Raw genomic sequence first — 27810 nt, 5'->3', positions numbered from 1 at the left:
AACATGGTCCACTTCTTTATTCCAATCTCCCTTAACTTCAGGGAGTCTGCAATAGACATCTTGAGGAACCAACGACGTAACATTCCTCTCAATCTAATGATCTATATCTCATGAGGAATAAAGATTGCTCTCAGCAATGAAATTGTGCTCTCTCAGAGATCATTACTTTATCATTACTCATCCTGCTATCTGTAAGCCCAAACATCACCAACTATCCTGGTAATCAAAATTAGCACATTGCAATATGTGGTATTCCAATATTGCCCTAGTCCAGAAGAACAATCAACTCAGTTTTGTTTTGTATCTCTTCTTTCAAAATTTAGTAAATACAATACTGGAAGTAAGACTTACTCTCTGGACTTCAATTGAACAACGGATTTTATCAATTCAGCTAACATGGTTTTGATATCATCCAGAATGTTCTATCACCATCTTCTTCTGGGATGCCTTAAAAATATTGACCATTTCTTGACAAGCAGGCATAAAAGTGTTCAAAAAACAGACAAACTTGAGAAGGGTTAGCTGGTTTATTGACAAACTGAATAATAATAGAAGGAGCTCTCTATTATAGAAAGAAGTAGATCTTCTAAGCTGATCCATGAAAGGAGCAGATTAGATGATTGCTTTGCTGCGAATTGAAATAAAAGGAATTAGAGGTTCCGGCTACTTGTGAAGGATGCTAAGGTTGATAGAGACCACAGAGAAAGGCGATTTACTGGATGAAGGTCGAGATTCCTTGTAGTATCCACCGGGTATGGTTTGGATTAGACCTGTAATTCAGAACTAGATGTCCAAGAAGAAAATTTCATTCCTTTTGCTCGCTAAATGATATCTACACGTGGGTGGGTAAGTCCACACCATGCTTCCTTCATTTTGAAGAAAAAATATTTGACACAAATAAACAAGACAATTTTTTTCCTTCCACAGTCCATCTAGTTTCCAATGCTTCTTCCTCAAAAGAAATCTAACTGCATCTCCAGGTCAAATTGGTCGATCAGTTAGTGGAAAAAGAACAAGATAAAGAATCATTTCACCACCAATACGGTTCACCTACATTTAATTCAGAAGAGAAAGAATAGGATAATGGGCAGCAATATTGTTCTCTTCCAAATAAAGGCCACCTCTACCCAAAAGGAGGGGACGAGCACACATCAACCTCCATAACCCATAAATGGAACTACTGCCCAAACATGGAAGTCCACTAATCATGAAATACCCCTCCCCCACACAGGGCCCCCAGTGAACCACGAAAAAATAATAATGATAATATTTAGATTCTTAAACACAATATTACAATATGATCTATGAAAAAGAAATCAACTTTAACCTTCTAAACCTCAAAATTCAAAAATTCTAATATCCCTAATTAAACAGCTTCTATTGTTGTACATCATCATTAACAGATTTTCCATACAAAATACTGGTCCTTTAAGTATCTTGATCATAACCAACAAATCTTGTCCATCCAGTTTAGTTAACTTTCCTAATACTGCAATTTAATTTAGTTATCTCTGATGTTACTCTCTCTTAATGCAATCCTTAAGAACAGGGACAAATAAATAGTCAAATACATGTCCAAAAAATCGAGTACAACTAGCGTGCATATTTCGCTCATGCTAGGTCTTACTTGTATCCATCATCCATCTAAAGATTGAGAACTCTGGTAAAATCTGTGGTAACCATTTTATGTGTGTAGTCTCTCTTTGTCCCAAATTCAAACAAAAATTATTGTTCAGATTCTTCAGAATATTTTTATAAATAAAATTGCTTGCTTACATCTCATCAACAAGCAGAAATCATGTAGAACTCCAAGAAGCACATATCTGTATTATCCACCCTCACTTTGATAAGGCTTTAAAGCAAGGTTTTAAATCCCGTAGGACAGGACTGTCCCAATTTTCTCATGGAATGGGATGCACTGCAGTCCCACCCCATTCCGACATTTGGGACAGGGCATGTCCTGAATGAAACACTGGTGGGACAGCCCTATACCGACACATGGGATGGTATCCCATCCCACTGTCCTGTCGGGACCTAAATCCTTGCTTTAGAGTATCTGTTTCAACAATCTTCTGTTAAATCCACATTACAAAGATATAGAAAGATAGACACACAAACAGATAGATAGTGACTCTAGAGAACTTCTTAGCACCCACTTTAGTTAGGGCACCATTCTTATCTCTGCTTGCACCAAAACTGCTATGGCTACTATTTTTTTCTCAAAAGTTTCTTTAACCCTTCCATAGATTGTTCTCAACTGCATAAGCAAGAAATAATCCCCAAGTATATAAATGCTCAATATTTGCCATGATGGTTCCCCAGGATCCTTGTCATCCAATCTTGATGTGATCGTTGGCAGCAGAATATGGAGCAAAAAAAGAGGTGAGGATCATCTATGCAAGGGCAACCAAAGACGGTTGACTTAAGTTTTTTCATCTTCTTTCTCGTCCCACTATAGCCTTACTTGAAGAGCTCTGATCATAGATACATAGTCATATCCAAGTTCCTTAGATGGTGAAGTTACACCATTTTGCTACCACCATAAATATATCTGAATCTCAACTTCTTTAACTGATCAGTGATCATTTCTGTATAAATCACATATTTATTATCCCATGAGTGAAAATCATAGACCTCCCTGCTGATTGGTTAAGTGTTGCTTCAGCTCCTATTGGAGTGTAACAGAGAGCTTTCAAAATGTTTGGGTCTCATGGCAGAGAGACTGACAAATCAAAGCTGGTCTTTAGTACTCTGATAATATTTAATGCTAGCCTTTTTTCCTGCCAACCAACTTACAGAGAGGCAAAAGCAAGAATTTCACTAACTTCACTGATTGAGACTGCCTTAGCTTTCCACAAAATCAGAATTCCATGATAGCTTAAAACCTAGCAGATTCCAATCATAAATATTCAAGTGCAGGGCATGTCTGAGTGTCCACAAAATGTTGGACCATTTAGTTGTCCAATGCAGCTTTCACTGCAAATAACACCTTCAATACAGTGATTACACTGTTGAGAAATGCCCATGCTTGCATGCTACAGACATGCAAAACATCTCATGCATCCCAAGGTAATGAGATGCAGCCAACATTGTGTTATAGGCCCTATAGAAACCCTCAATTGAACCTTGTGATGTGCCTTTTCTCCTTTTTATGGAATTTTGTTGCACAAGTAAACATCTCATTTCTGTTATAAGTATTTTCTGAACTGGGGCTATTCAATAGATGTATTCTACAACATTCATGCTATTTTGAGAATATTTAGGATCAGATTCGTCTGTTTTTCGCTTTTTGCCTTTACTAGAGTTTCTGATGTTAAGATTCCATTAGTTTTAAAAATGAAATCTAAGAACAATAACAATGATACAGCAGGAAAGGATGGGGATTAAGTTTATGGACCAGAATCAGGCCATCAGTGTATTAAATTTTGGAATTGTAGCCTAATTGTAAGTGCATAATGAATCATTAGTTAGCCTAAATCAAGAAGAATGTAAAGCAAATGAAAGTCAATTAAGCAATAACAAGAAGAAGAGGTGAATTAAGTTTGTAAAGGTTCCTCCGAGGAGTAATTAATGATGTTCAGATGGTTAAACCCTCCACTTGGAAAAAGGTTTAGCCATAGCCAAACACATTGATGGGAAAATGCTTGAATATTAATGATGACAACTCGGATTAGCAGAAGGAATTCTATTAGCATTTAGAGATTTACATTAAAATTTGAAGTTTCTTCACTGAAGATGGCATAACACTTAATGCATGGCCATCCATCACAAAAATGGTGAGAGATGCTGGTGCTTATAGACAAAGGTCAAGGCCACCAAATTTACAAGATAAGAATTTGAACTTCAAACAAAGCAGTTAACATTATAAGCAGCTTAGTTGTTGCTTTCAACCTTCTATGATTTCTATGACTGCATTCAAGTATTATGTTCCTTAAGTCAGTTAAGGCATTTGACAAGGAAATGCTTTTTAGTTTGGTTCAAAAATTGGTTAAGGGGGTTCTTGAAAACAATAATGTGCCACAACTAATTATTAAGTTTATGTGAAAGCCAGAGACCTGATGCTTGAAAAACTTGGAAGTCTTCTCATTCATGCAACAGCACTTAACAGGAAAGTAAGATAGCAAATTGTATATGTGAACACAGATAGGTGTCATTGATGCAAAGCTTCAACAAAAAGTACCTATATATCATCCATTACTCGCTCTACAACTGCCTACTGTTAGATGTGTGCCCTAGATGCCAGATCGGCTGACACATTACTGTACAGATCTAAAGGCAAATTTGTAATTTTGACTATAAATGAATAAAAGGATTATTCTTCTATCACATTGTGTACATTGTGTCTGTGATACATCCTTTGAGTTAGTGGGAATGTAAATTCATATTTTCAAGAGTTGAAAATTTAATGCATGAATTTACATAACTAACTCATAAACAGCTCCTGACCATAGGATCATCACGAGGATGGTGATCGATCCGGAAGGTTGGTGTACGATCGCTTCTTTAGGATAGATATGTCTTGAGTCTACGGTGTGGAAACACCGGAGCGAGAGTACAGATATTCGTTGAGAACGAGAGTACTGAGCGTGACGACTTCGAGCAGTCATAAGGAAGTCTACCTTCTCGTCAATGACTAGCTCGATGCTGCAGTTATGTGTCTAGTTCTTTGACCTGAGGTGCATCGACAGTTCACCTTGAGTGTTTTATAGTTTGACTACGCCATAACTCGATCTCCTAGCCATTCGGAACCCTAAGGTGTATGTTGGCTGTAGCATATTCATTGTAGGAACTAGGTCGCACCAAGATGGGATCTATCAACCTCGATAGATGAGAGGAGTAGTCCTATGATAATTGAAAGATCGAGTCCTTAAGCCCATGGCCATGGCAGAATGAAATAATGGAAAAGAGTTTTCCATTAAGATTTCACATCAGACTCGGATCGATCGATTAACTCATATGACTGATGTTGGGTTTGACGAGTTCACCTTAACCCTAATTCAGTCAGGACTCATGATAGAGGAACTCAATCACACAGGTAACTGCACCGAGAGGTTCGTCTTCAGTTCTGATGGGTTACCACCACATACTGCTAGGTGTCACTGGTGGATTTTGGAAGCAATTAGAATGATATTGATGATCGATCATTCTAATTGTCTAAATCAGAAGAGTTCTAATCCATCAAAAGAAGTTTCGATGATGTCGATGATGAGATCACGACATGTCTCATTACCATACGGAATTGAACCTAACTGGATCACACAAACAAGGGTTAGGGTCTGGATGTCATCAATTAGGCTAATCCAATTAATTTGGATTAGATCCAATTAGGTTCAAGAAAATCGTGCTAGCACACGATTGAGCCTAACTTTCTCCTCGTGTAATCTTTTCTGTCTCTACTGAGCCAAATGTGATTTGACTCATCCAGAGAATCTTAGGAAGGTTTCTCTCAGTCTAAATGAAGCTTGTCTAGCTCAAAAAAGGCTTGTCTTAATTCATGAGATGAATTTAAGACAACACCTACTAATTCCTAGCACCTGCCAATTTCATTTTAGGACATCTGTCAAAAGTTGACATATGGGTCTTAAACTGAAGAGGGCTCATTGAAGGATTTTTGTGGAGTGTCCACATGCCAAAATCCAATTGAATTGGGTGCCATAATCAGATTATGGCATGAGCCCAATTGAATTAAAGTGGGCGCCCCAAATGGATAAGAACCAAAGAATCCTGATAAATATGGACTCTTTGGCGCCACCTTGATTGAGCTTATCCAATGTTGGCACCAACTTAGGAGAGAGGATGGGGTTCTTATCTGATGTGATCAGATGACATCACTCCACCAATCAGAATTTTTTCAGAATTTATTAAAATTTTCTGATTGGTTGAATGATGTGGCACTGCGAGGCATACAGGGTCTATATAAACCCTGCTGCGCTTAGGATTTTGTGGAAGAAATTGTTTTATACAAAAAACCCAATAGCTGCCGCCTCCTCCCCTCTTCTCCACGTCCTCCCTGCTCTCCTTCCTCCTCTCTTCACGTCCAAAGAGTTGGACGTCCATGTGGCAAAAATCCAAGGCATGGTGATGCCTGGAACAGAAGACTGCAGGACATCTTTGACAGGCTGCTGCTCCAACTTCAGAAGGAGTTCTGAAGCACTTTCAAATCAGATAAAGATCTGATTTTTGGAGCATAGATTCGCGAGGAGAAGACATTCCAGATCCTGCCCGAGTGGATACCGGTAGAGACCAGGCGCTTGCGTGGCTACATCAGAACCTCGGACTGTGCAGAGATCATCTACAGGGTAATCAGATTACCCTTGAGGTACTTTTTCTTTCATCATAGATTTAGATTTAATTTTAGATTTTAAATATCAGATAATAAAATTAGATCTAGAGAATTAGATCTGAAATATGTAGGATAATTTTTTTTAAAATTATTCTGCCCCAAATTTGATTAAATCTGGAAGATCCTACGAGGAAAAGCGGTTTTCCTCCCTTCACCTACCTGATCATTATAAAGGTAATTAGAACTATGAGAATCTTTGCACAATATTTTTGGATCATATAGAAAAGGTGGTAGTAGTTCGAATGCAAAATAGAAATGGTAAACAAATAAAATTGGCCATTTTAGTCTATCATTTTGAATTATAAACAATGTAAGCCTAGCGTTGTCCACTCCATTTAAAGTACAAAAACTAGATTAGTCTTTAATAGAATGCTATGCATATGGCTTAGGAAGATATTGTATGAAGCTTCAAAGATAAATTACATAAAAATTCACCAACATAGGAAATCATTTCACAGAAGTAAGATGATCGATTGCAATATAGCATTGGAAACTACAAGCAGCTATTTACACTTTGAATTCACAGGTGCATTTTAAACTAAATATTTTAAGGACCCCACAAAACAAGCTTAGATCACATAGTTGTATCAAGAGTATAATATTTGACCTAAAAGTAAGAAAGGCAATTGGAAAACTTGATGAATCAAAAGATAACAGATGTTTGAACACAGAACTGCTATACATATAAGAAAAGAAAAAAATAATCCCAGTATTTACATTTATATATTGAATATCATTTAGAACACCTATGACATTAATTTTATAGTTATCAAATTTATACCTTTATACACAACTAGATTATTTCACATTATACATTGATACCAGGCACAATTTAGAGATAGCACTCCAGAGCTGCAAAAATGTGCAATACAGAATCTAAGTTTGACCCGTAGGTGTCAATGCTGTGAAATGAATTGGAGTGTCCTTAATGAAGCACAATTTTATTGTTTTTGCTTTAATTATAGGGGATGTTTGGTTGGGGGGAGTTGGGCTTGGAATGAAATGGGAATGGGTGACTCCCATTTCCAACCATTCGGTTAGAGGGATTCCGATTCCGAGGTGGAATGGGAATGGCCCAATCCCCCTAAAACGCTATCCTGACTCTCCCTAAGGATTCAAATCTCCATTCTATTTCCGATTCTGATTCCAATCATGAACCAAATGCTTCGGGGGATATAGCCATCCCGATTCCCATCCGATTCTGATTTTGATTTCGGTCGCAAATCAAACACCCCTCAAATGTAAATGATTATTAAGATTTCAAATTTTAAGCACCGTATAAACTATAAATTGAACAAGTCTAATACTAAAGGACGAACAGCCTTGAACAGAAAATCATTCAATGTTTTGGTGTATGTCATGCACAACTTAAAGCAAAGGAAATTGTGAACAAAAATTGGTAGGAAGAGGACGAAATCTATATGCATACAATGAAATTAGATGACGAGTGCATTGCAGAATTAGGAAATATCAAAGCTTCCAATGGATTTTTCTTGGCTTGACAATCAGTTATACAATAATTGCTATGTTTATTGATCTAAGTTATAAAAAAAAAAAAAAGAAAGAATATAGCAGGAGAAGAAGAGAAAAACCAAATAAATGACAACAGAGGAAGAAAAGATGAAGGCAAATATGCTCATAGAATGCATTAATGATTTTTTTTTAATAATTTAGTCAGAAGCCAAAGTAATGCATTAATGCTTATAGAATGCATTAATGAAGGCAAATTAATGAGTATTTTTTGTCAAAAAATGCAAGTTCATTAATTTAATTCAAAAACATAACCAATTAAATCATTAGCTTAATAGCATCTCATTCTACAAGTTTGCTTGTTTATCTGAAGGGGATTTTTTAATAATTGCAGCAGTTAAATAAGCACATGTTTGGCCCCAAAATTACCCTTACAGATGAGCTCGATTCAAAAACACATCATCTTCAATTATGATGGTTTCCCAGGTTAATAGATTTAAGCTGAGTAAAAATGATTCTCATGGCTGTCCTTTTCAGTTTGGCTTTTCTAATCAGAAATATGGTCTTCCAACACTATTAGTTTTGATTCAGGACTGGATGGTAACTGTCAAGACACAAGCACATGTTGGGTCTTTATTCTTTCCTATTCAAGATGCACATGAAGAAAACAAAATCACGATGGCTAAGGAAAATGCCACTGCAGATGAATTATGAGAATATTTATGTACTCTGAAGTATTAATATAAACTGTCATTATTCCATTGATTTTTCTCTCATTGTCTTTTTTCTTAGCTATTATGATCAGACAATTGGTTTGTGTCATGAATAAAATATTATTAGTTTAAGCTTTTCATAAGCAAGAAAGCAGTTTAATCTCATTGAATTGTATACTTTTACAAAGCAAGACATCAGTGATTCATAAACAAATAATATTTATCCAGCAATAAATTGAGTTTTCTACTTTCCATGGATTGAGAACTGCCATAGTAACTGAATCTTAATACTCTGTGTATGTTTGTGTAATATCTCTTACGTTGTAATTAATTATTGAAATAAACATCTGAGCTTGATGCCTTGAACTGTTTTGAGGCTTATAAGTCAACCTTTTAAGCTAAACCTAACCACCTCTGCCTTAAGCCTTTTAGAATGTTTTAGAAAATGTCAAGGGTCAAATCAAGTAGGAACTTAGTAGTAGGCGGTACACTTGTCTAAATATAAAAGTTATCACCTTCAGAATTCTTATCAGTCATTGGAGCAACTGGTCAATCTAAATACCTAGGCTAAAAAATTATTTTTAAAAAAAGGCACATTGGAATGCTCTAAAATTGAGCACATTGGGACTCAAGTTTGAAACAAGTACTTATGATTTTAATCCATGTCAATGGTTTCATGTCCAAATATCAGCTTCTTAAAAGACCAATCAGCAATTAATCAATGAATAACACTTTTCTTTAGAAGCAGACACAAGTTAGAACTTAGAATAACTAATATGACCAGTATCTACCATAGAGTGACATAAAACATGCAAGATAAAAGGCATATAAAAAGGAATCCTATACCCAAAAGATTGGTCATTATGGTGAGGTGTGATGTAATTTGCAAACTAGTGTCACATACTTACAATTGCTCTGAAGTTTCCTGATGAAAAGAAACTGAAAAGTAGAGCCCACGGCCTGGAAAACATGAACCACCATCAGCACTAAAGCCATCAGATACTATAACCTCCATACAAGTAACTGAATCAGACTCGAGATTGTTACAACCTTTATATCCTTAGCCTTTTTGTAATCTTTGTTTTTCTTCTTGTCCTTCGACCTCTCATTTGTTTGTTTTGAATCACTTCCCTTATTTGCATTCTTCTTAGCATCCAGAGCAAGTTCCGCCAAAAAAGCTTCTCTTGCAGCATCAGACTTCTCTGCAGCATCTTTGTCTACTAGATCCTCCAACTGCAGCTGCCAAACAAAGAATATGCAGCAGAAAGTGTAACTGCAAAAGTCAATCACTGATGTATAGGCATTTGAAAATATTTAATTGGAACAACAAGCAAACAGACCTGCAAGAAAGACTTTACAAGAGGCAGAATAACCGTCCGATAATCGAAGGTAGAAGCAGGGCCAAGCTTCAGTTCCAATTGATGCATACCAGTGACATTTCGAATGATCCTTGCATCAATCTTGTTAAGCTGCAACCAGAAAGCAGTGGATGAGTCTCTGATATCAAGCATATAGAGGTTATATAAATCTTTTGATAAAGGATAACAACTCCTCCAACTACCTCTACCGATAATTGCTCCTTCTGTCTTTGAATAGCTACTTCAATGCAAGTATCTGTTTGATGCAAGTAGTCATGCATTCTCCACTCATCGTCTTCCCCATCATCCAACTCACAAAGACGAGATGTTGCACCAGACAATGTCTCATCATACCCAAATTGCGAAGCATTCAGCACTTGTGCCTCCTTAAGAATGTTAGAGATAGCATCCAACTCAAATCTACTGCTGATGAACTTCTCAGCATTCTCCCTTTCAACAAGCTCGTCTTGCCGCTTCCTCAGAATAGCCTCATAACTTTGAGACACAAACTTCCCAGCATGTTCCCTTCTCTTAAGCTCTTCAAAGCAAAGATTTTCCACATTGTGCAGAGCCTCCTCGTAGCTTAGATGTTCACATTTCCTCTCACACATGCTTTGCAAGAGATAGAACTCCTTCTCGAGCATCTGAAGGATTTCCATACCCCGATGTGAATTCTCTTCTCGCATACGAGTCCAAGCCGACAGTCGTTCCCCAGTTGAAGGACCAGCAAATAACCAAGAAAAAAGAGCATTTGTGTCTGGAGCACTGTCTGTACCCTCATCGGAACCAGAATTATCAACATTTCCCAAACGGATCTTCCCACTGAACAAATGACTATCCAAAAGGAGAGTGGATGAGTCACAAGTCAGAGTGATTTCCTCAATGACTTCGCTCCCCTGTCTGGTGCTATCTGCATCACCAGCAGAACTATCCTTCTCAGAGTATCTGCCTAACCCACAGGACTGTGACAACTCCTGCAAAAACTTGAGGACTTTGCGGAGCTGTGAAGCACCCAAAAAGCAAATGCAAAGAGGTGACTGGTCCAGAGAATGGTTCAGCAGCAATGAGCCAGACTGGAAGCCTTGGATCTCTTCCATGGCAAATTGTCTCACCTTGTTCAGATTGCTCGCAGCGAGGCTCTTATGCTTAACAAGCAACTGAAACATGCCTTGAATTCTTTCCAGAAGCTTCCTTCTCTCGGTATCATCAGACAGAGGCCATCTTCTCGAGACATGATCAAAGTCAGATGCATCACTGTTCCTGTTCTTCAAAGCAAAACCATTACAAACATCCCGGTCCTTTAACCCTCCATGCTGGAAGGGACGAGAAGAGTCCGAGTTTTCACTAGCATTCCAGTACCCTGATAGACAGTCCTTGACGCCAGCATCCGAGTCTGCATCCATGAGAACCGAGCAGCACTTCAGCTGCTCATCTTCGAGCATTTTCACAGCAGCCGAGGCATCTATGGGCTTCCAGGTCCCATTGACAAGCATATCTATCCACTTTCCATTGACTTCTCGGGGCAGCACCGCCTGCAGCTTTGGTAAGAGGCTGCCCATGTGCTCTCGCACCACATGCTGCATGTGGGAATCGGAATCCGTGAACTTCTGTTTACACCGGCAACAGACCCAGAACCTCCACTTCCCGTTGGTCTCTGCAAAGGACAGCGCCTCCGAGAGGATGTCGGAAGCAAAGCTGTCCTTGGGGGACGACGAGGCATAGTGCGCCCTGAGGTCCGGGATGCTGACCGCGAGGAAATCCAGCCGCTTCTCGATGCTCATCGAGTTCCAGTAGGCCCGGAACTGATCCATCCGGTCGGTCGAGGAGGCGAGCTTCCGGGAGTTGGCCTTGCGGCGCTCGGCCAGCCGGTGGCCTCCCGAGGATGAGGAGGAGGGTGGGGAGTCGCCAGCGCGGGCGTCATCCTCGCCCCCGGCCCGCAGGGAGCGCTGCTGGAGCAGGCGGGCGGCGGCAACGCGGACCTCGATCTCCTTGCGGCGCTCCTCGGGGGTTTTGGTGGCCTTCTTGATCTCGTTGGGGCAGCGGGCAGCGGGGACGAGGCGGACCTCCATGGGGTCGTCGGAGAGGTGGCGCATGGGAATGACCCGGAACTTCTCCTCGCCGGCGCCGCCGAGGTTTTTCATCCAGCTGGAGATGGAGGCGATGTTGGACTTGTGGTTAAGGGCGCGGAGCTCCTGACGGACCTGGTCGATCCGGGCCTCGGGGGTGGAGAGCTTGTGGTGGGCCTCGTCCTGGAGGCTCTCGCGGGCGGGGTCGATGGGATCCGAGATGCTGAGGGCGCGCTCGCACTCTTGGAGGACCTCGTCGTATCCCCGGCCATCGGTGGCGGCCTCGTAGAGGAGGTTCGCGTAGAAGTGGGCGAACTCGATGGAGGAAGGGGAGAGGGCGACGGCGCGGCGAGCGGAGTCGATGGCGGCGCGGAGGTGGCGGAGCTTCGCGTTGGGGTCGTCGAGGAGGGCGGCGACCTTCACCAGGATGGTGCCGTGGACACGGTGGAGGAGCGGGGAGGACTCGTGCTGGACGCACGCGTCCCGCATCAGCCGGAGGGCCTTCTTGTGGTTCCCCCGCCGGAGGGCCGTCAGCGCCCGCTCGCACTCCACCTTCACGGCGGCGTCAACCTCGGCGACGGCGGCGGCGGCGGGCCGTTCCTTGTGATCGGATGGGGGAGGGGCGGGGCGCTGGGCGCCATCATAGGCCACCGGGGAGGGGGAGGAGGCATCGGCGATGGCGGGTCGCTGGGTAGGGTTACGCTTCCGGCGGCCCATGGATTAGGAGAAAAGGGCTGGGACTGCCCTTTGCTTGCTATTCCTTTCTCCTTCTTCCCAAAACCCCACCTACCCCAATCTTGTACCTAATAAATAAATAAAAAGGGTAGGGGAATGAGAGGGATGAATCCTCATAGAAAAGCGGTTTCTTCGGATTAGAATACAAGGAGAAAAATGGGCGACAAAGAGAGGGTTTTGTGATGGTGACGATAGATCAATGAAGATGAAGGTAGAAGAGACTTACCGCGGCGGTGTTGGTGGTGGAGTTCCAGGAGAGGACTGCGGTGATTAATCTTTATATCTTACTGAGGATTCGGTTGTATCGTTCGCGCGATTGATTTTTTTGCGACATCAACCGTTGGATCGTCGCTTGCAAAGCACCCTATTCGCGTTCTCCATCTCCTTCACACATCTCGAAGAAGCTACCATGCAATCCAACGGCTGAGGTCGTGAAACAATGTGAATCATTCTTGTGCGAGAAAGACAACCGGAACATAATAACAATGATAGGCACAGCACAAGCATGTAGCAACATGCCCCACTTGAAATGGGTGACCCGATCTCCACCAATTTTTTATTTCAAAATTATATATATATATATATATATATATATATATATATATATATATATATATATATAATATCAAATTTAAGTTTAGATAAAAATTATATAGTAGAGATGCTACGTGAATGATTCAAATTATTAAATATAATTTATTATCTAAAAATTATTTTATATAAAAAATATATAATTTAAAATTTTTAATATATATAATAAATAGTTAAAAATTAAATTATTTAAATAAAATTAAATTAGATATATTTTTTGATTACTTGATACATAGATTAAAAATTTTCAAATCATATAATTTTTTTTATACCAACAGTCTTGAGATAGTGGATCACGTCTAATAGCTTCAATCATTAATATAAAGAGGATGTGCAAAAGTATGCTATATATTTTAATTCAGCGATACATTTTGGAATATGAGATGTATAAAATCAAATTAATTATTTAGTTGTTTCCTCCTTGAAGCATGCACGTAGTTTACGATAATTCAACTTGTTATTTTCTTGACATAAGTAAAGCGGCTGAGGGAGTATCTTTGTTCATGCAAAATTAAAGTCCTAGAAAGTCCTGGAATGAAAGTACATGCAAATTAAGCAGAAGCTACATTAATAACCAGAGTCAAAAGCAAATATAACTGGTTTTAAGATAGCCAGAAGGCTGAAAAATCCCAACCTCACACTTTTATTTACTCCCGCACCGTTGCACGACAGGAGATAAAATTTTGAGAAATTAAAAAAAAATACAAATATCAATAATTCAAAAGTTTATATTGTTACCTACTGTAGTGGGATTCTCATCCCTTAGGACTTTTAATTCCAGTAGGATAGATTATTTTTAAAAAAGATAAAGAGATAGTAAAAAAAAAAAGAAAGAAAGAAAAAAAATTCTAGTCGAACGAGATTTTTTGATTCAATTAACAACTATTTTTAGAAGGAAAAAAAAGTTTTCCAAAAATTTGAAGAAGTTGTCCCTAATTTGAAGTGGACTGAGAATCAGATTTTTGTAATTGTCTCTAACTTTGTCAGCTTCATTTTACTCAATAGATTTTTACTTAAGCAACTGTATCTTCATCATCCTACCTCTAATTAGGGCGATACAAATTGTCTTTGAAAATTAACTCAATACTGGATACAACAGAAGTATTAACATCAAACTTTCAATTCTGTGAATTTTGGCGAATGTATATTTTGAATTGATATGCACCAGGTTGTATCATTCAAAACTTAAACTTGTAGGATGTTCATGTCAAGTGCCACCTTAATTTCTTCCACAGAAGCATGCTTAAGAAATTCTAGATGTGGACTAAAGTGCATTCCATATAATAGCTGACTTTTGCATGCATCATTTCTGTGCTAGAGGCACTCATCTATGTAATTAATTTTTATCTTAAATACAACTTTCGAAAATTAATCAAAATCATATGTAGCCTTTAACACTAGTTCAGGAAATTTGTGCGCTGCTTGTTTGCACCTTACTTCCTAACAGAATAGATAGATCGCTTGGAAGGCGGTGCTAGAATATTGAGATCGAGTTTGCCTTACAGAGTCAGAGGAGCGATCTCAAGAATATGTAGCCATCAATAGCTGGAAGGCCCAGGACATGTTGGGATGTGACTGCCCTGGTAGTTATTTTCACAAAATAAGTTCTGCTTACCTCGAAAAGTTTTTGCACAGAAGATTACAATATGCAGAAAAAGAGCCCATAAACATCTGTAACCAAGTATTTTGCAAGTTCGGAAGGAAGAATATCACCCATTTCCCACCGCACATCAGCTTGAAAAGCGGTAGCGGCCAACAAATCAGCACTTGTATTTCCTTCTTTGTATAAAAAGATAACCAATTAAAAGAAAATTTTGGACCATTATAGTTAACAACATTAATTATCACAGGTGAGAAATTAGCTACCCACGATGTGGATGGCAAGAAGAGGATCATTTAGTCATTTTCCTACACTTTAACCTCGTATAAACTTTAAGATTTTTTTTTGTATGCAAATCCTTCTAAATATTCAAATTTATATAATTTTTTTTCAAAATTAATATTTATATATATATCCTCATAAAATATTATTTTATCTGTATGATATTTTTTTTACATATATATCCACATTATTTAATGCTGTAAAAAATCAACGATTTAAAACTAAAATGATTGAAATACCCTTATGGATAGATATGCAACATATATATATATATATATATATATATAATGCTGTAAAAAATTAATGATTTAAAATTAAAATGATTGAAATATCTTTATGGATAGATATGCAATATATATATATATATATATTTTAAAAATATAATATTGTGTTATATTTTATTTTAGCTATATTTTTTTAATCACGATCAAAATTAAAACTCAAACTCGAGTATAGTTTCGCCGGTCTTCAAACTGAGTTAATTTTTAACATTTCTTTTTTCTAATCGAGCTGAGTTCAAGTTTCGATATTAACTCTGATCAGTATCAAATCAAACTTCAAATCCGAATATTTTGAATTGAATCGGATCTCTAACTATTTAATTTGGCTTGATTCGCCAGCATCCATTGACACCACGCATGCACATGCTAGGAAAACATGGGACTAACTTCCCAAAGACAGAGACATGCCGATCAAGCTCGGTTGTGGCCGTGGTCCATTCGGCGGCAGCCGCATATCGTGCCAAACGGAGGACCACGCGCTGCATATGAACGCACAGACTCCGTCAATCATGCTTAAAGCCAGCATGCAGCCGGACTGCAGACACGGAGAAATCATGCACCTAGGACAACTCCACAATACCCAACCAGGAGATCCAGCTGCCATATATATTTCCTAATAAACCATAATAATAGTAATTTTAAAAGGATTATAATTTATTAAGAAGTTATAATAATATGAAGTTTTTTTTTTTAATTTTAAATTCTTAGAAAGTTACCAACCGTTGAGAATTTCCGCACCATTAAGAAAACACGGAAAGCTGAATTATTTTTGAAAACATACGTACGCAACGTTTAAATTCCCTAAAATTGCATCATTTCCGAACGTATGAGACGATTGAACTTCCATAATAAAACTCTTGGAGTTCGAGAAATGGAGTTGTCCCCCGACTTGCCATTTATAAAACTTTCTTACTCCAACTTTACATGTCCTACATGGAGACCACCTTTGTCCCCTGACTTGCCATTTATAAAATTTTCTTAGTTTCTTACTCCAACTTTTCATCTCCTAGCTTTCTTTTCTATAGCCTTCCTTCTACATTGGGTAGGGTTCTTGAAATAGAAAAATTCTCAAGCACAACCTGAATTTTTCTTAGATAGGCATTGTATCCCAAGATTAGTATTTCCAAGCTACCTATAATAGAGAAAACACTATCCTTAAAAAATTTCCTGGAAATGTCTTGCCCTATAATTTATTTGTCCACATTTCTTGTCCATACCACAACACCTATATACCAGATGCCACTGCTGCACAATCATCATAACATCAAAATCTTAAATAGCAGAGACTAGCAATCGAGGATACCACATAATGACCAAACCAAATAGAACAAGACCCTCCTGTACTTCTATCATAAGAAATACTCTGTCATATGGTCTATACATGCACAACATCTGAAATACATAAGCATTCCCATCTCAATTCCAGACAAACTATGACATAGGATAGGGTTCATATGCGAGAACACAACGCTAGTCTATCACAAAAGCACCAACGCACACAGGAATGGTAGTATAAGATACTATACTCTCCGTCAGAAGGGGAATGGAGGTGTGTATGGTCTCATGTGCATTTGAAGCCATGACAAACTGACAATATTATGATGAGGATTAGTGCAATGATAATGCCCAAGACAATAAGTTTTATCTTCATATTCTGCAACCACATCTTCCTCCTCATCTTTGTCCCTTGTTGCCTGAAATCTTGAGCCTGCACCCATGATTGAAGCACACAACCAGCTCCATAAGTGGGAACCCACTAAAACAAATCCAAAACCAAAACCAAACCACATATGATATACAAACCTGTGAGCGAAGATTCTCTGTCTTGTCAACAAGGAGTTCAATTTTTTCCCCACGTTCTAGAACCTGCAAAGGATGTGCGATGGTTGCCAATAAAATGTTAAAGAATAATTATCACAAAAATTGAATATATAAGCAATTAACTAACCGCAGATGCAAGATAAGTATGGCAGAATTAACTGAAGCTTTTCCAGCAGCAATGTTAAAGACTTACCTTCTCAATGTTTTCCATCATAACTCCTTTAACTTCTGAAACCTGAGCTTTCACTTTGGACAGCTTGCTGATCTCCTCAGGATGATCCACACAATACTGCATGTGCTCTTTTAATTTAGGCCTGAAATATTGGAATTTCAACACGCCCATATACCACAAGATAGAAATCTATGATGTTTTGAACAGCTAGGAGCAGAAATCTACCCAAATTCACGGTTGAGGCTGTTAGCTGAAGCAGTTGCAGCTTTTCCCCCACCATATCTTTTCTTAAAGTCTTCCTTAACCCTCTCCAAAAAGGCAATGGGAATTTGCCTGCCAGCTGACTCAACCGCAACCACACAGTATGCTACAAAATCCAAAAACAGGCAAACTTAGCTACTTAAAGAAAAGACAATAAATTACAGGACTTTTATAATTACTGTTTGCAGTACAAGTAGTCCGCATCAGAATTGGTTGAAATCAGTAATCTGGTCCAAACTGCATATGCTAAATCCTGATTGTTTCAGTTCTGAACTGCAAATGCTTTAGAATTTAAGGCTTTGTTGCATAAACCTACTAAAAATGTCAAGCACCAAAAACAATACTGAAAAGCTAGTTCGGAACTTCAAGAACTTTAAGAAATCAAACGTAAAAGCAACAGGACAGAAAGGCAGATACAGTTCCAACTACTAAGAAAACAAAATCCATCACCCAGAAGAGAAGAGGCAATTTAACAAGACAAATGTAACTATTACTCTTGTTGGAACCCTCCACTTTAATAACAGCATGTTGGAAAAATAGATACATCCACCATATTCTGTGATTTATTTTTACAAAATACTTTTAACTACAGATATCATTCCAAAGACACTGTCTAACCATTCAAGAAGAGTGCCTCCATAAGGCTTGTGTAGGAATGAATGTTAAAGAAGAATAAGGAATCAACAAGAGTAACCACATGCAAGGCCCAGCTTCACCATACAATAACCTGCCTTAAATTTTGAAAATCAAACTTCTAATAGACAAATGGAATAGACATTTTATTAAATATTTAATATTTAAAATAATAAAATATAAAATAAATCATATAAATTCATCCATGGCTTTCTAATAGATTTATCAATCAAATTGTCTAAACACAAAGCATACAGTTAAAAATAATATTATATGCACATGTGTCTTATCCCTATTGTAAAATATAAAAAGAGAGCAATATCTCATACTATTTAAGGTTATTATAAGCAAAGCTTAAGCTTAGTAATGTCCATCATTAACTCGTCAATTATATTTATAAGGGTCTTCCTCATTAGAAAGAAGAAAGAGAGTAGGTACTAGAAACCATCAAGGATACCTTTTTTCGAGTACTATACATTTTGTAAATTATTAGGGCCTGTATGGATTTTGGATGATTGGGCTAGGTCTTTTTTTTCCTCCCTATGGGATTCAAGCTAGCCCACTATAAAGATACTCCTGGATATTTATGAATATAGGCCTAGCACAACCTATAATCCAACAATTTTGCTGATTGCACTGCCCAACCCACAAATCCCATAAGATTTTTGGCCCAATCATCCAAGCAAGCCCTAAGTAAGTTTTCAAAACCCATGCTTTTTCATATGTGGGCATCTTTAGTCCTCTTATGTGGGCATCTTTAGTCCTCATAAATTACATCCAAGATTTAGATTTTCAGTTTGCAACTCCTAATATGGAATTTTCATGGGTATAAAGATCTATCTCTACACCCTATGTGTATTATAACAACACCCTACAAATATGAAAAAGGAAAGGCGTATGTGTGGCTGTCTAGGTAGCTGAATTTTGAGGCCCGAGGCATGTGCAAATAATGATGGCAATAATCAAAATGAAATTTTCTTTTATGGTAACAGAAGAAAAAGAAAGGAAAGAAATGGTGAGATGCTGATAGAGCGTGGATTCTCTTTAAGCCAAATTTAGTGCTCATGTCATTTGCATCACATGGTAATGCTGGCCCATGCCGCATAGCCCCCGCACCACGAGCCAATGGTAGCGCAGCTACATAAGGGTTAACTGGGGCAGATATAGAAAACATGGCAGTTCATACTGTGGAAGCATTTTAAAGAGGTTGGTCTTCTTACTTTTTAAGGTCAACAGCATTTGGAGAAGAAGAAATGATAGAATTTAGCAAGGAACATTTTAGAATTCAAAACTCTCATTTTAAAAACATACACTATTATGTCATATAAATCAGTATGTAGGGTAACAAAGACGATCCAAGCACATGACCTCATTGAGATGAAATCCATCAGAATGTGTTTTAAATTTTAAAGCACAGGGTTTTGAATGAGAAATTTAGACAAAATGTATGAAAAATTATGCCAACCATTATAAAGCTGCATAAATATATTGGAAATAGTAGGGAATGTGCGAAGATGATCAATAAGTATGTATTTCAATTTTAAACCTCTGGCTTATATTTTATATCCAATAGACTATGTAGTTTTCTCTTTATCAACCTTGTCATTTTCCCCTTATTCACATTTTTAGGTCTATTGTAATTTTGGAGGGTAACTACTAATTTCCCTTGAGGCAAGCCCCTCACATTCTGATTAGCCTTGCACATTTCATAGCAGGTCCTCGCCAAAAGTTGCCTTGGCTAGAAATTCAGCATGTTTTTAGAGAATTGATACATCTTTCCGTGGAGCCTTCTCAACTTAGAGGCATGTTGTATGGCTGACCCACTTTCGATGGATTAGCCATTGTAAATTATGTTCAATGATCATTCAATGGAGCCCGAAAGTGACAACAGTTGAGGATGTAACGTTAAATATGTATCAATGACAAGGATCAAGCACTAGGAGTTAGGATAAGGCTTGTTCTTTATGTTTGTAATTTTTCTTATTTTTATTCTTCTGTAAGATAATCAGCATCCCAAATAATTCCAACCATTTATAAATATCAATGAAATCTAAAGAAACTTAAATCAGTCACCCAATCTGAAGTTCTGAACAAACGAATAAGATCATTGCTTTACGTACCACCCTAAACTCTGAAATTGGGGTCCAAGTTGGCAGCTAAATTTGTTGAATTTACAAGCTATGCATGCCATTTATTAGCAATTTATATGATATGAGGAAGCAAAAGAAAAACATTGTGTTCCGAAGAGTAGGAAGGTTAAGGAACACTAGAAGAGAACAAAAAATACGTGAATGGCGAAAAACAATAAAGAGATTAAGGAATCCATCTTTGATTAAAAATAATCGTGAAGTCAACTAGTAGGACTTTTCTACTCAACTCAACTTAGCTAAGCCTTAATCCCAAACTAGTTAGGGTTGGCATTATTAATCCTTTTCGTCCATTCCAATCTGTTTAGGGCCACAACTTTTTGAAAGATGTAGAGACAAGTTATCCCTTACTACTTCATCCCATGTGATTCTCAATCTATCTCCACCTATCTTTTCTTCGAAATATATCACATCACTTCCTCGTATTGGTGCATCCTTTGGCCTATGTCATACATGTCCAAAATATCTAAGTAATCCTTATCTCAATCTGTCCTTAATTGATGCTACATCTGCCTTTTTACAAATGACTTTATTTCTTATTTTGTCTCTTTTGTATTACCACACATCCATCTTAACATTCTCATTTTGGCAACACTCATCTTGTATATTTTTTTCTAAATGATCAACATTGCGTACCATAAAGCATAACTAATCATATGGTTGTCCTATAAAATTTTTTCCTCCAACTTTGTAGGTATCTTATAATACATAATATCCCAGTTTCACTTCACCCTTTTATCTATCCTTTATTCGTATGGATAACATCCTCTTTAATCTCCCCTTCCTCATGAATAATTGATCCAAAGTATCAAAAATGGTCACTCTTAAACACTTCATGATCATCAATTTTCACTCCACCTTCATCTCTATTTCTAATTTTACTAAAACTAAATGCATGTGTAAAACCCTTCTTTTAAACTCTTATCTATAATAATTCCTATTCTGTTTCTTTCCCATTATACCAAAGTTTATAACCTGTTTCACTACCTTGCTTTGCTTTTTCTCCTATCCATTTAGCCTCTTTCAAGCAAACTATATGAACTCTTTTGCATCTATTAGTTTCCATCATTTTCCTGTCAACGACCTTATATTCCAAGTTGCTAAAGGTATCCTACTGTCTTGGACTAGCTTCTTTATCCACACCTATCAATTAAAGCATGAGAACTCTTGCCTACTTCTCACCACAGCTGAGAGCCAATGTGATGCATTCGCTTCTAGGGAATGCCCTCGTTAACCCTTGTTCACTTTCACTGCACTCGGGTTCCAATGCAGCACGACGCTGGTACAATGCAACAACTAAGGCAACCAAATAATAAATACAAAATCAACCTTGAAAACTTTTGAAAATTATTTTAGACAAACTCCTAAACAAAGATAGGATATTATGCATAACATGTTGCTAAAAGCAAACAATCCAACATTATCCCAAACAAAGTATTACCATCAATCTTGCATGCTAATTAGATGAAAGCTATGCTGATGCTCAACAATTATAAAAATTTAATAGGGAAAAGCTCTAACATAGTATTTATTCGACCTACAAGAATCAAAGTACAATATTCTATCAAGTTCTCTAAAAAGGCAACAAAGAAAACAAAGCTGAACACAGCAAATTTTGCTCCACCAGCCTGTGGACACCATCACTTTAAATCAGGTTGTCCTTTTGTGCACACAGCATACCGTTCTCTAATAGCATGATTAGTCCTTTCCTTACAAGTTATCAGGCTTTCTGTCGCTAAATAAGCACATCATTCTCCAAGCTTTTAGGAACTTTTACAAAGGAAAGGATGTTACAGAAAACTTGAACAATTTGCCTCCTTGACCAAGAGCAAAATTAAGCCACCATGAAATGGGTTTACTAAACCTAAAGCTGCATGCATCTTACTATCTCATGACTATGCATTTTCTTCCTTAAACAGTCAAAAATCATCAAGCTAGAGAGTGAAATTTATTGAATCCATAATGGCAAATAAGCAAACAAGGAGCTAATTATATTACTACAACTTGGCACCACTAAGAAGACAACTATATTCGCTGGTCCAATTTGAAACAATATGTAAGGGTTAAACAATCATATAGAATTCCTGAAGCTCCAGGATATTCTATTGCATTATTCGCGTACAAAGGATGATTGTTGAAACTAGATGATGTGCAACAATAGGGGATTCAAGACCCACCAACAACTGTAAAAGAAATAATCCAAAAAAGGGGAGATAATGTAAACAAGGAAAACTCCTCAATAAGATAGATGATGCAATACTTTAGCAAAAATGAGCAACTTCTACAACAAGGTTTAAATCCTATGGGATGAAGCTATTCCGATTTTCCCATGGAAAGGGACATGCCAGTGTCTTGCCCCATCCCAACACTTGGGATAGGAGATGTCCCAACACGTGTTGAACGAGATGTTAGGGCAATTGCAGGATGGTCCTATCCCGACACTCGGGATGGTACCCGACCCAATATTCCACAGGATGTCCCATCAAGACTTCAGTCCTAGGCTCCATGGTTCACTAAATATGACTTATGAAAATGAAGGAAACATTTGTCTACCTATTACAACAATATGATGTCGTACTATTCACGCTCAACATGCCATTTGTCTACTTCCCTACTTGAAGATATTCGGTGCCAACATTGGTCCAATAAACAAATGACAAAGGATATAGAAAGGTACTTAATGGCAGCCAAGCAATGAAAGGAAAAATATGATATGAATCCTTATCTGAATTTGGATAACCCTAAGGGTGTTTCCTGTAAGCTGCGGCCTCATATTTTCCAGACCATAATAACAAATGGGTCAAGGCCACATAGGGCATCCATTTATGACAATGCTTCCCATTATAAAGCAGTTGTAGGGCGAAAGGATGGAGATTAACTAGCATGTTCCCTACAGTCTTGCAACCAATTAGTACTAATACAGACCTAGGGTTCACATAAAAAGAGCATTGATTAGCAAGGTTGCATTTATAAAGCAAAGGTTCAATTTGTCCCTTGAATTGCAATTTCAATAAGTAATCTAGTGTCAATGTTGCATGCTTACAGGAAACCAAATAGAAATCAGAGGAAAATCTGTACATTAATATAGAATCTTGCCTTGCATATGCAAGACAGGTTAGAGATCAAGCTATGTTGCTTTTGATCATAACTATTTATTGTGTAAATAGAATAAATATTTGGTTTGCTTCATCAAAGGGCAAAGTAACTGGACTTTGAAGACCTGAAAGCATCAAAAATTAATAACAAAAAGAGGCACAGGAAAAAAATTACCGAGTCTCAGCATGAAATGTATGATAAATTATTTGACAAGATAAACTCAGAAGATGAAGATGATGAGAAGATATAAAATGAATTATGGAAGGTTAGAGATGTGGATGAAATTAGAAGCATAAATTAAAAAGTGACTCAATAAAACAGTAGTTTTGAATTTATATTCCTTTATATTGCATTCCTTCATTTCATGCCCCAACAATAAAGTGCCAATTCTGATTCTTTATTTTCAATTTTCATTTCAATCTGATTTTTATCCCAAATTTTAATTCTTGCAGACCAAATATCCATTGTTCAGGAGATGCATTACTTCTGAGACACAATATACATGAGATATATGTCTTGTCAACATTACACAATCCATTTGTCCCAAGTAATATATCTAATATAAAGTCCAATAGAAAGCACTCATTGATCCAGCAAAGCTATCTTTATGTCAGCTTTATTCTAGATTTCAGAAGTACTACTCAAAGGAGGCAAGACTTTGCCTCTGATGTACAAGCTATAATAGAAATCTGCGATTCAGATAAACGTCTCAAATCAAACTCATTGTAGTGTGCTACATGAAACTCGTACCAAAGAGGGAAAAAAACTACATAGCATTCATCTGTCCCCACGAACTTCAGTCCTCAATGATTTGGTCATGAATACATAATAATAATTATTCGCTTTGGTGGCTCCTCCTTCAGTGAGGCCGACCTAAATACAGTCCATCAAAAGCTATATGTATAAAGTACATACATACGTACATGCACGCACGCATACATATATTAAATCTGCTAAGCATTGACAAGTACAGCAAAACACGCGACTTCTAAGAAACGAAGAAGATCGTCATCCAATCCGTTCTCTAAATATCAGAAACCTTGCCATGTTAATATCGAAATGGAAAATAAGGAAAGAAACGTCGTAACATTTAGTCCATCCCAAATTATAGATATCATAAATCCTACCAATATTAATTTCGAAATTTCTAGATATCATAAATCCGACCCTATTAATTTCGAAATGGGAGAATATCAGCCAAATTTATAACATTGGATCTAATAACAAAGAGACAACCAAATATCGGCCAAAACACGTCATTTCTCCTGACCCTAAAATGCTAATAAACCGAACCTACCAAATATAAACCCGGATCGTGACAAAGGAAACCAAGAAATCGAATCCTATCCGATCCAACTCTAACTATGTGCAGATAACAAGAAAAAAGAAGCATTTAACCATACAGAACCGCGGATCGGAGGCTCGGAGCCAAGAATCACATCAAGAAACGAAATCCAAGAGAGGGGGAGACGAGGGAGAGGAGGGAGATCGATCGGGAGGGGGACTCACTGAATCCGTCCTCGACGAGGTAGTTGAAGGTGTGGCTGTCGCAGTTGTAGGTGAACTTGTTGTTGCTGGAGGGGAGCTTCTGGAGGCATTGGGAGGCGATGCTGGTGAAGTTGCCGGTGAATTCCGTGTACTCCGCCAGGATCACCGTCCCCCGGGCCACGAAGCTGTAGATCAGCGTCTGCTGCCCCATCTCCCAAACCCAAACCCTAGAATTCTTGGAATCACGGCGCGAGAGAGAGGAAGGAGGGAGAGGGGTTGGGATACGCAATGGGACGAGGGACGGTCGGGGCGAGAGAGAGAGAGAGAGAGAGAGAGGGAGGGCGCTCCCTCTTTTCCTTTTCTTTGGACGGAGAGAAAGGGATCGGCGAGGAAATAATTTTAAATTTATTTATTTATGCTGTGTTAAATTTTTGGAGCGGTAAAATGGAAGGAGGAGGCCCTTCGATGGGAAAAAATATTCATTACAACGGTGCTATCGTATCAAATTTAATAAAAATTTTTATATTTTATCAATTATTATATATTATATTAATTTTATAAATAATATTTTATATTATTTTATTTATTTTTAATTTTTTATTAATTTTTTATAACGATAATATGATATCACCGTTGCAAAAAATATTTTCTCCGCTGGATGACATGAATCGAAAAAAAATCTTTTTTTTCCTGTAAAATACTAACTAATATGTACTTATATTTGATGTTACTGATAAAAAAATATTAAATTAATATTAGATAACGGCAGCTTCGATCTCTTGAAGAAAAATATATCTTACAACACATGCACTACAAAGCTATGCATGTCGATAATTATAATCATCTATTTTTTTTATGAGTGCTTGATGAATAAAATTATGTAATATATAATTGTGATTGGCAACATACATAACATATAAAATATAATTACTTACCTATTAATCAAATGAGTTTCATGGTTAAATATTTATACATTTATAAAAAATCAAAAAAATATTTAAAAATATCTATTCAATTTTAATCTAATTTTATTTATATTTTTTTGATTTTAAATAACATCGAATCAAATTTTTGAAATATTCTAAATTATTTTTTAAATTATCTTTATTAATAGAATAATATCTCGTAACCATCAGATGATATCATTATTTTATAAAATTATCAAATTATTTTTATCTCCATCTCATCATTTTATAAAATAATCAAATTATCCTTATCCTATCTTTTTTCTTTCCCTTCCGCTCAAATTACTCCCCTCCTCCTCCGTCAGAGATGTCCTTTCTTCTCTCTCCTCTTTCTTCCTCCTCCTTTCCTTCCTCCTTAACATCTTCTCCTTCTTGTCATCGTCCTCCTCCAAGCCCGCTCACCAACTTGATGAATTATAAATAATCAATAGAAACTATTGGTGGTCAAATTTAATAACACCCGATTTAGCCAAAGTGGGTGCCAGTATGCAGCTTGGCATTTGTGGGTTAGAATCTTTTTCATTTATGTCAGATCAAAATCATTAATAAAAGAGTTCTTTATTGGATCAATTCTAGAGAGAGAAAATTATGAAGATACAGAAATAATCTAGAAAGGAAGGAAAACAGATGAAGAGAGAGAGGAGAGAGAAAAGAGAGAGAAAAAAAAAAGAGAGAAACTCCCTCTCTTTTTCTTTTTTTCTTTTCATTTCCTTTTGTTTCTTTCTTTCTCTTTCTCTTTTCATTTTTCATTTTTCTTCCTTCTCTTTTCTTAGGCAAAATAGGGGAGCATGTACCCTCCCTTCTTGGAATAGGAAAGAAGAATAAAAGAGGTGTGGGTGGCAGCCATCAACTGGAGGACTGACGGTCGACCGCCATGAGCAACAACTGATCATGGTAGCGGTTGATGGTGAGGAGATCAAATAAAAAAAAAATAAATAAAACAGAGCTTTACCTTATAACATATGAATCCTTTAATATTTGATGATCTGACTTCACAAATGGGCGCAAGTCGACTCAATGGGTCGATTAAGGACTCCATCGACACATATCGATGATAGAGAAAGGCAAAAAAAAGAGAAATAAGGTCAGAAAAAGAGAAATATGATCGAAAAATTAGATCTAAAAATAAGGATTTTTCTTTTAATAGATTTTTCAATGAAATCGGTGGTCGGCGATGCTACCTGAGGCTATGGGAGAAGGGGAAGAGAGAGAGACAAAGAAAGGTCGAGGCTTACCTTGGGCTCCAATAAGTTTTCCAACCCGATTTTTAGTGGGTACAATGATGGTTTTTGAGAAAAAAATCTAAGCGATTTTTCTGGCTTGAGGCCTTGATCTTTAGCAGGAAGAAGAGAAAAATCTTTTTCCCTTTAAATAGAATCGGAAGGAGTTCAACTCCTCTCCAGCGATGATCTTTGACTTTGATTGGGAGTCGGAGAAGAAAATTTCAATGAGAGTCTTCTCTCAATGTTTTTAGCCTTGCTTTAAAAGCCATGTAAATTTTTTAGTGTTCGGGCCTAAGTTGAGACTCCAAGCCCTTCTTTTCAGACCTGAAATGGTGCCTAAGGCTATAGGGAGAAGGGTAAGAAAGAGAGGAATGAATTTCTTGAGCTCCATCAAGCTTTCCAACCTCGATTTCTGGCAAGCACAGTAATGATTTTTGGAAAGAAACTCCAGCAATTTCTCCGACTTAGGTTCTTGATCTCCAGTGGGAAGAAAACATAAAATCTTTTTTCCTTTAAATACAGTTGGAAGGAGGAGCCTAACACCTCCCCAATGGCAATCTTCAAC

The 27810-nt window shown here is 37.5% G+C and overlaps 2 protein-coding genes across 2 annotated transcripts in view; both read right to left on the bottom strand.

The window, feature by feature from the left end:
* The window catches only part of LOC105053498 (uncharacterized), a 57226-nt gene extending 44327 nt beyond the window's left edge, over positions 1-12899 (bottom strand). The window contains exons 1-4 of the mRNA XM_073244382.1: positions 10088-12899; positions 9867-9995; positions 9561-9765; positions 9435-9465 (exon numbers count right to left, since the gene is read on the bottom strand). Coding sequence (XP_073100483.1) covers positions 9435-9465; positions 9561-9765; positions 9867-9995; positions 10088-12667 — 2945 coding nt within the window. The 5' untranslated portion in view covers positions 12668-12899. The remainder of the gene's footprint in view (positions 1-9434; positions 9466-9560; positions 9766-9866; positions 9996-10087) is intronic.
* Positions 12900-16762: 3863 nt separating this feature from the next.
* On the bottom strand, positions 16763-25441 carry LOC105053458 (vesicle-associated membrane protein 721). Its single transcript, XM_073244537.1, is given in 6 exon segments — positions 16763-17123; positions 17126-17147; positions 17243-17305; positions 17454-17574; positions 17658-17799; positions 25079-25441. Coding segments are annotated over 6 exon segments (690 nt in total). The 5' UTR covers positions 25269-25441; the 3' UTR covers positions 16763-16971.
* Positions 25442-27810: the final 2369 nt, after the last annotated feature.

The sequence above is a fragment of the Elaeis guineensis genome, chromosome 10, assembly GCF_000442705.2.
Source record: "Elaeis guineensis isolate ETL-2024a chromosome 10, EG11, whole genome shotgun sequence".
NCBI lineage: Eukaryota > Viridiplantae > Streptophyta > Magnoliopsida > Arecales > Arecaceae > Elaeis > Elaeis guineensis.
Note: the sequence above shows the minus strand (reverse complement) of the source record. Positions and strands in the feature narration are given on the sequence as shown.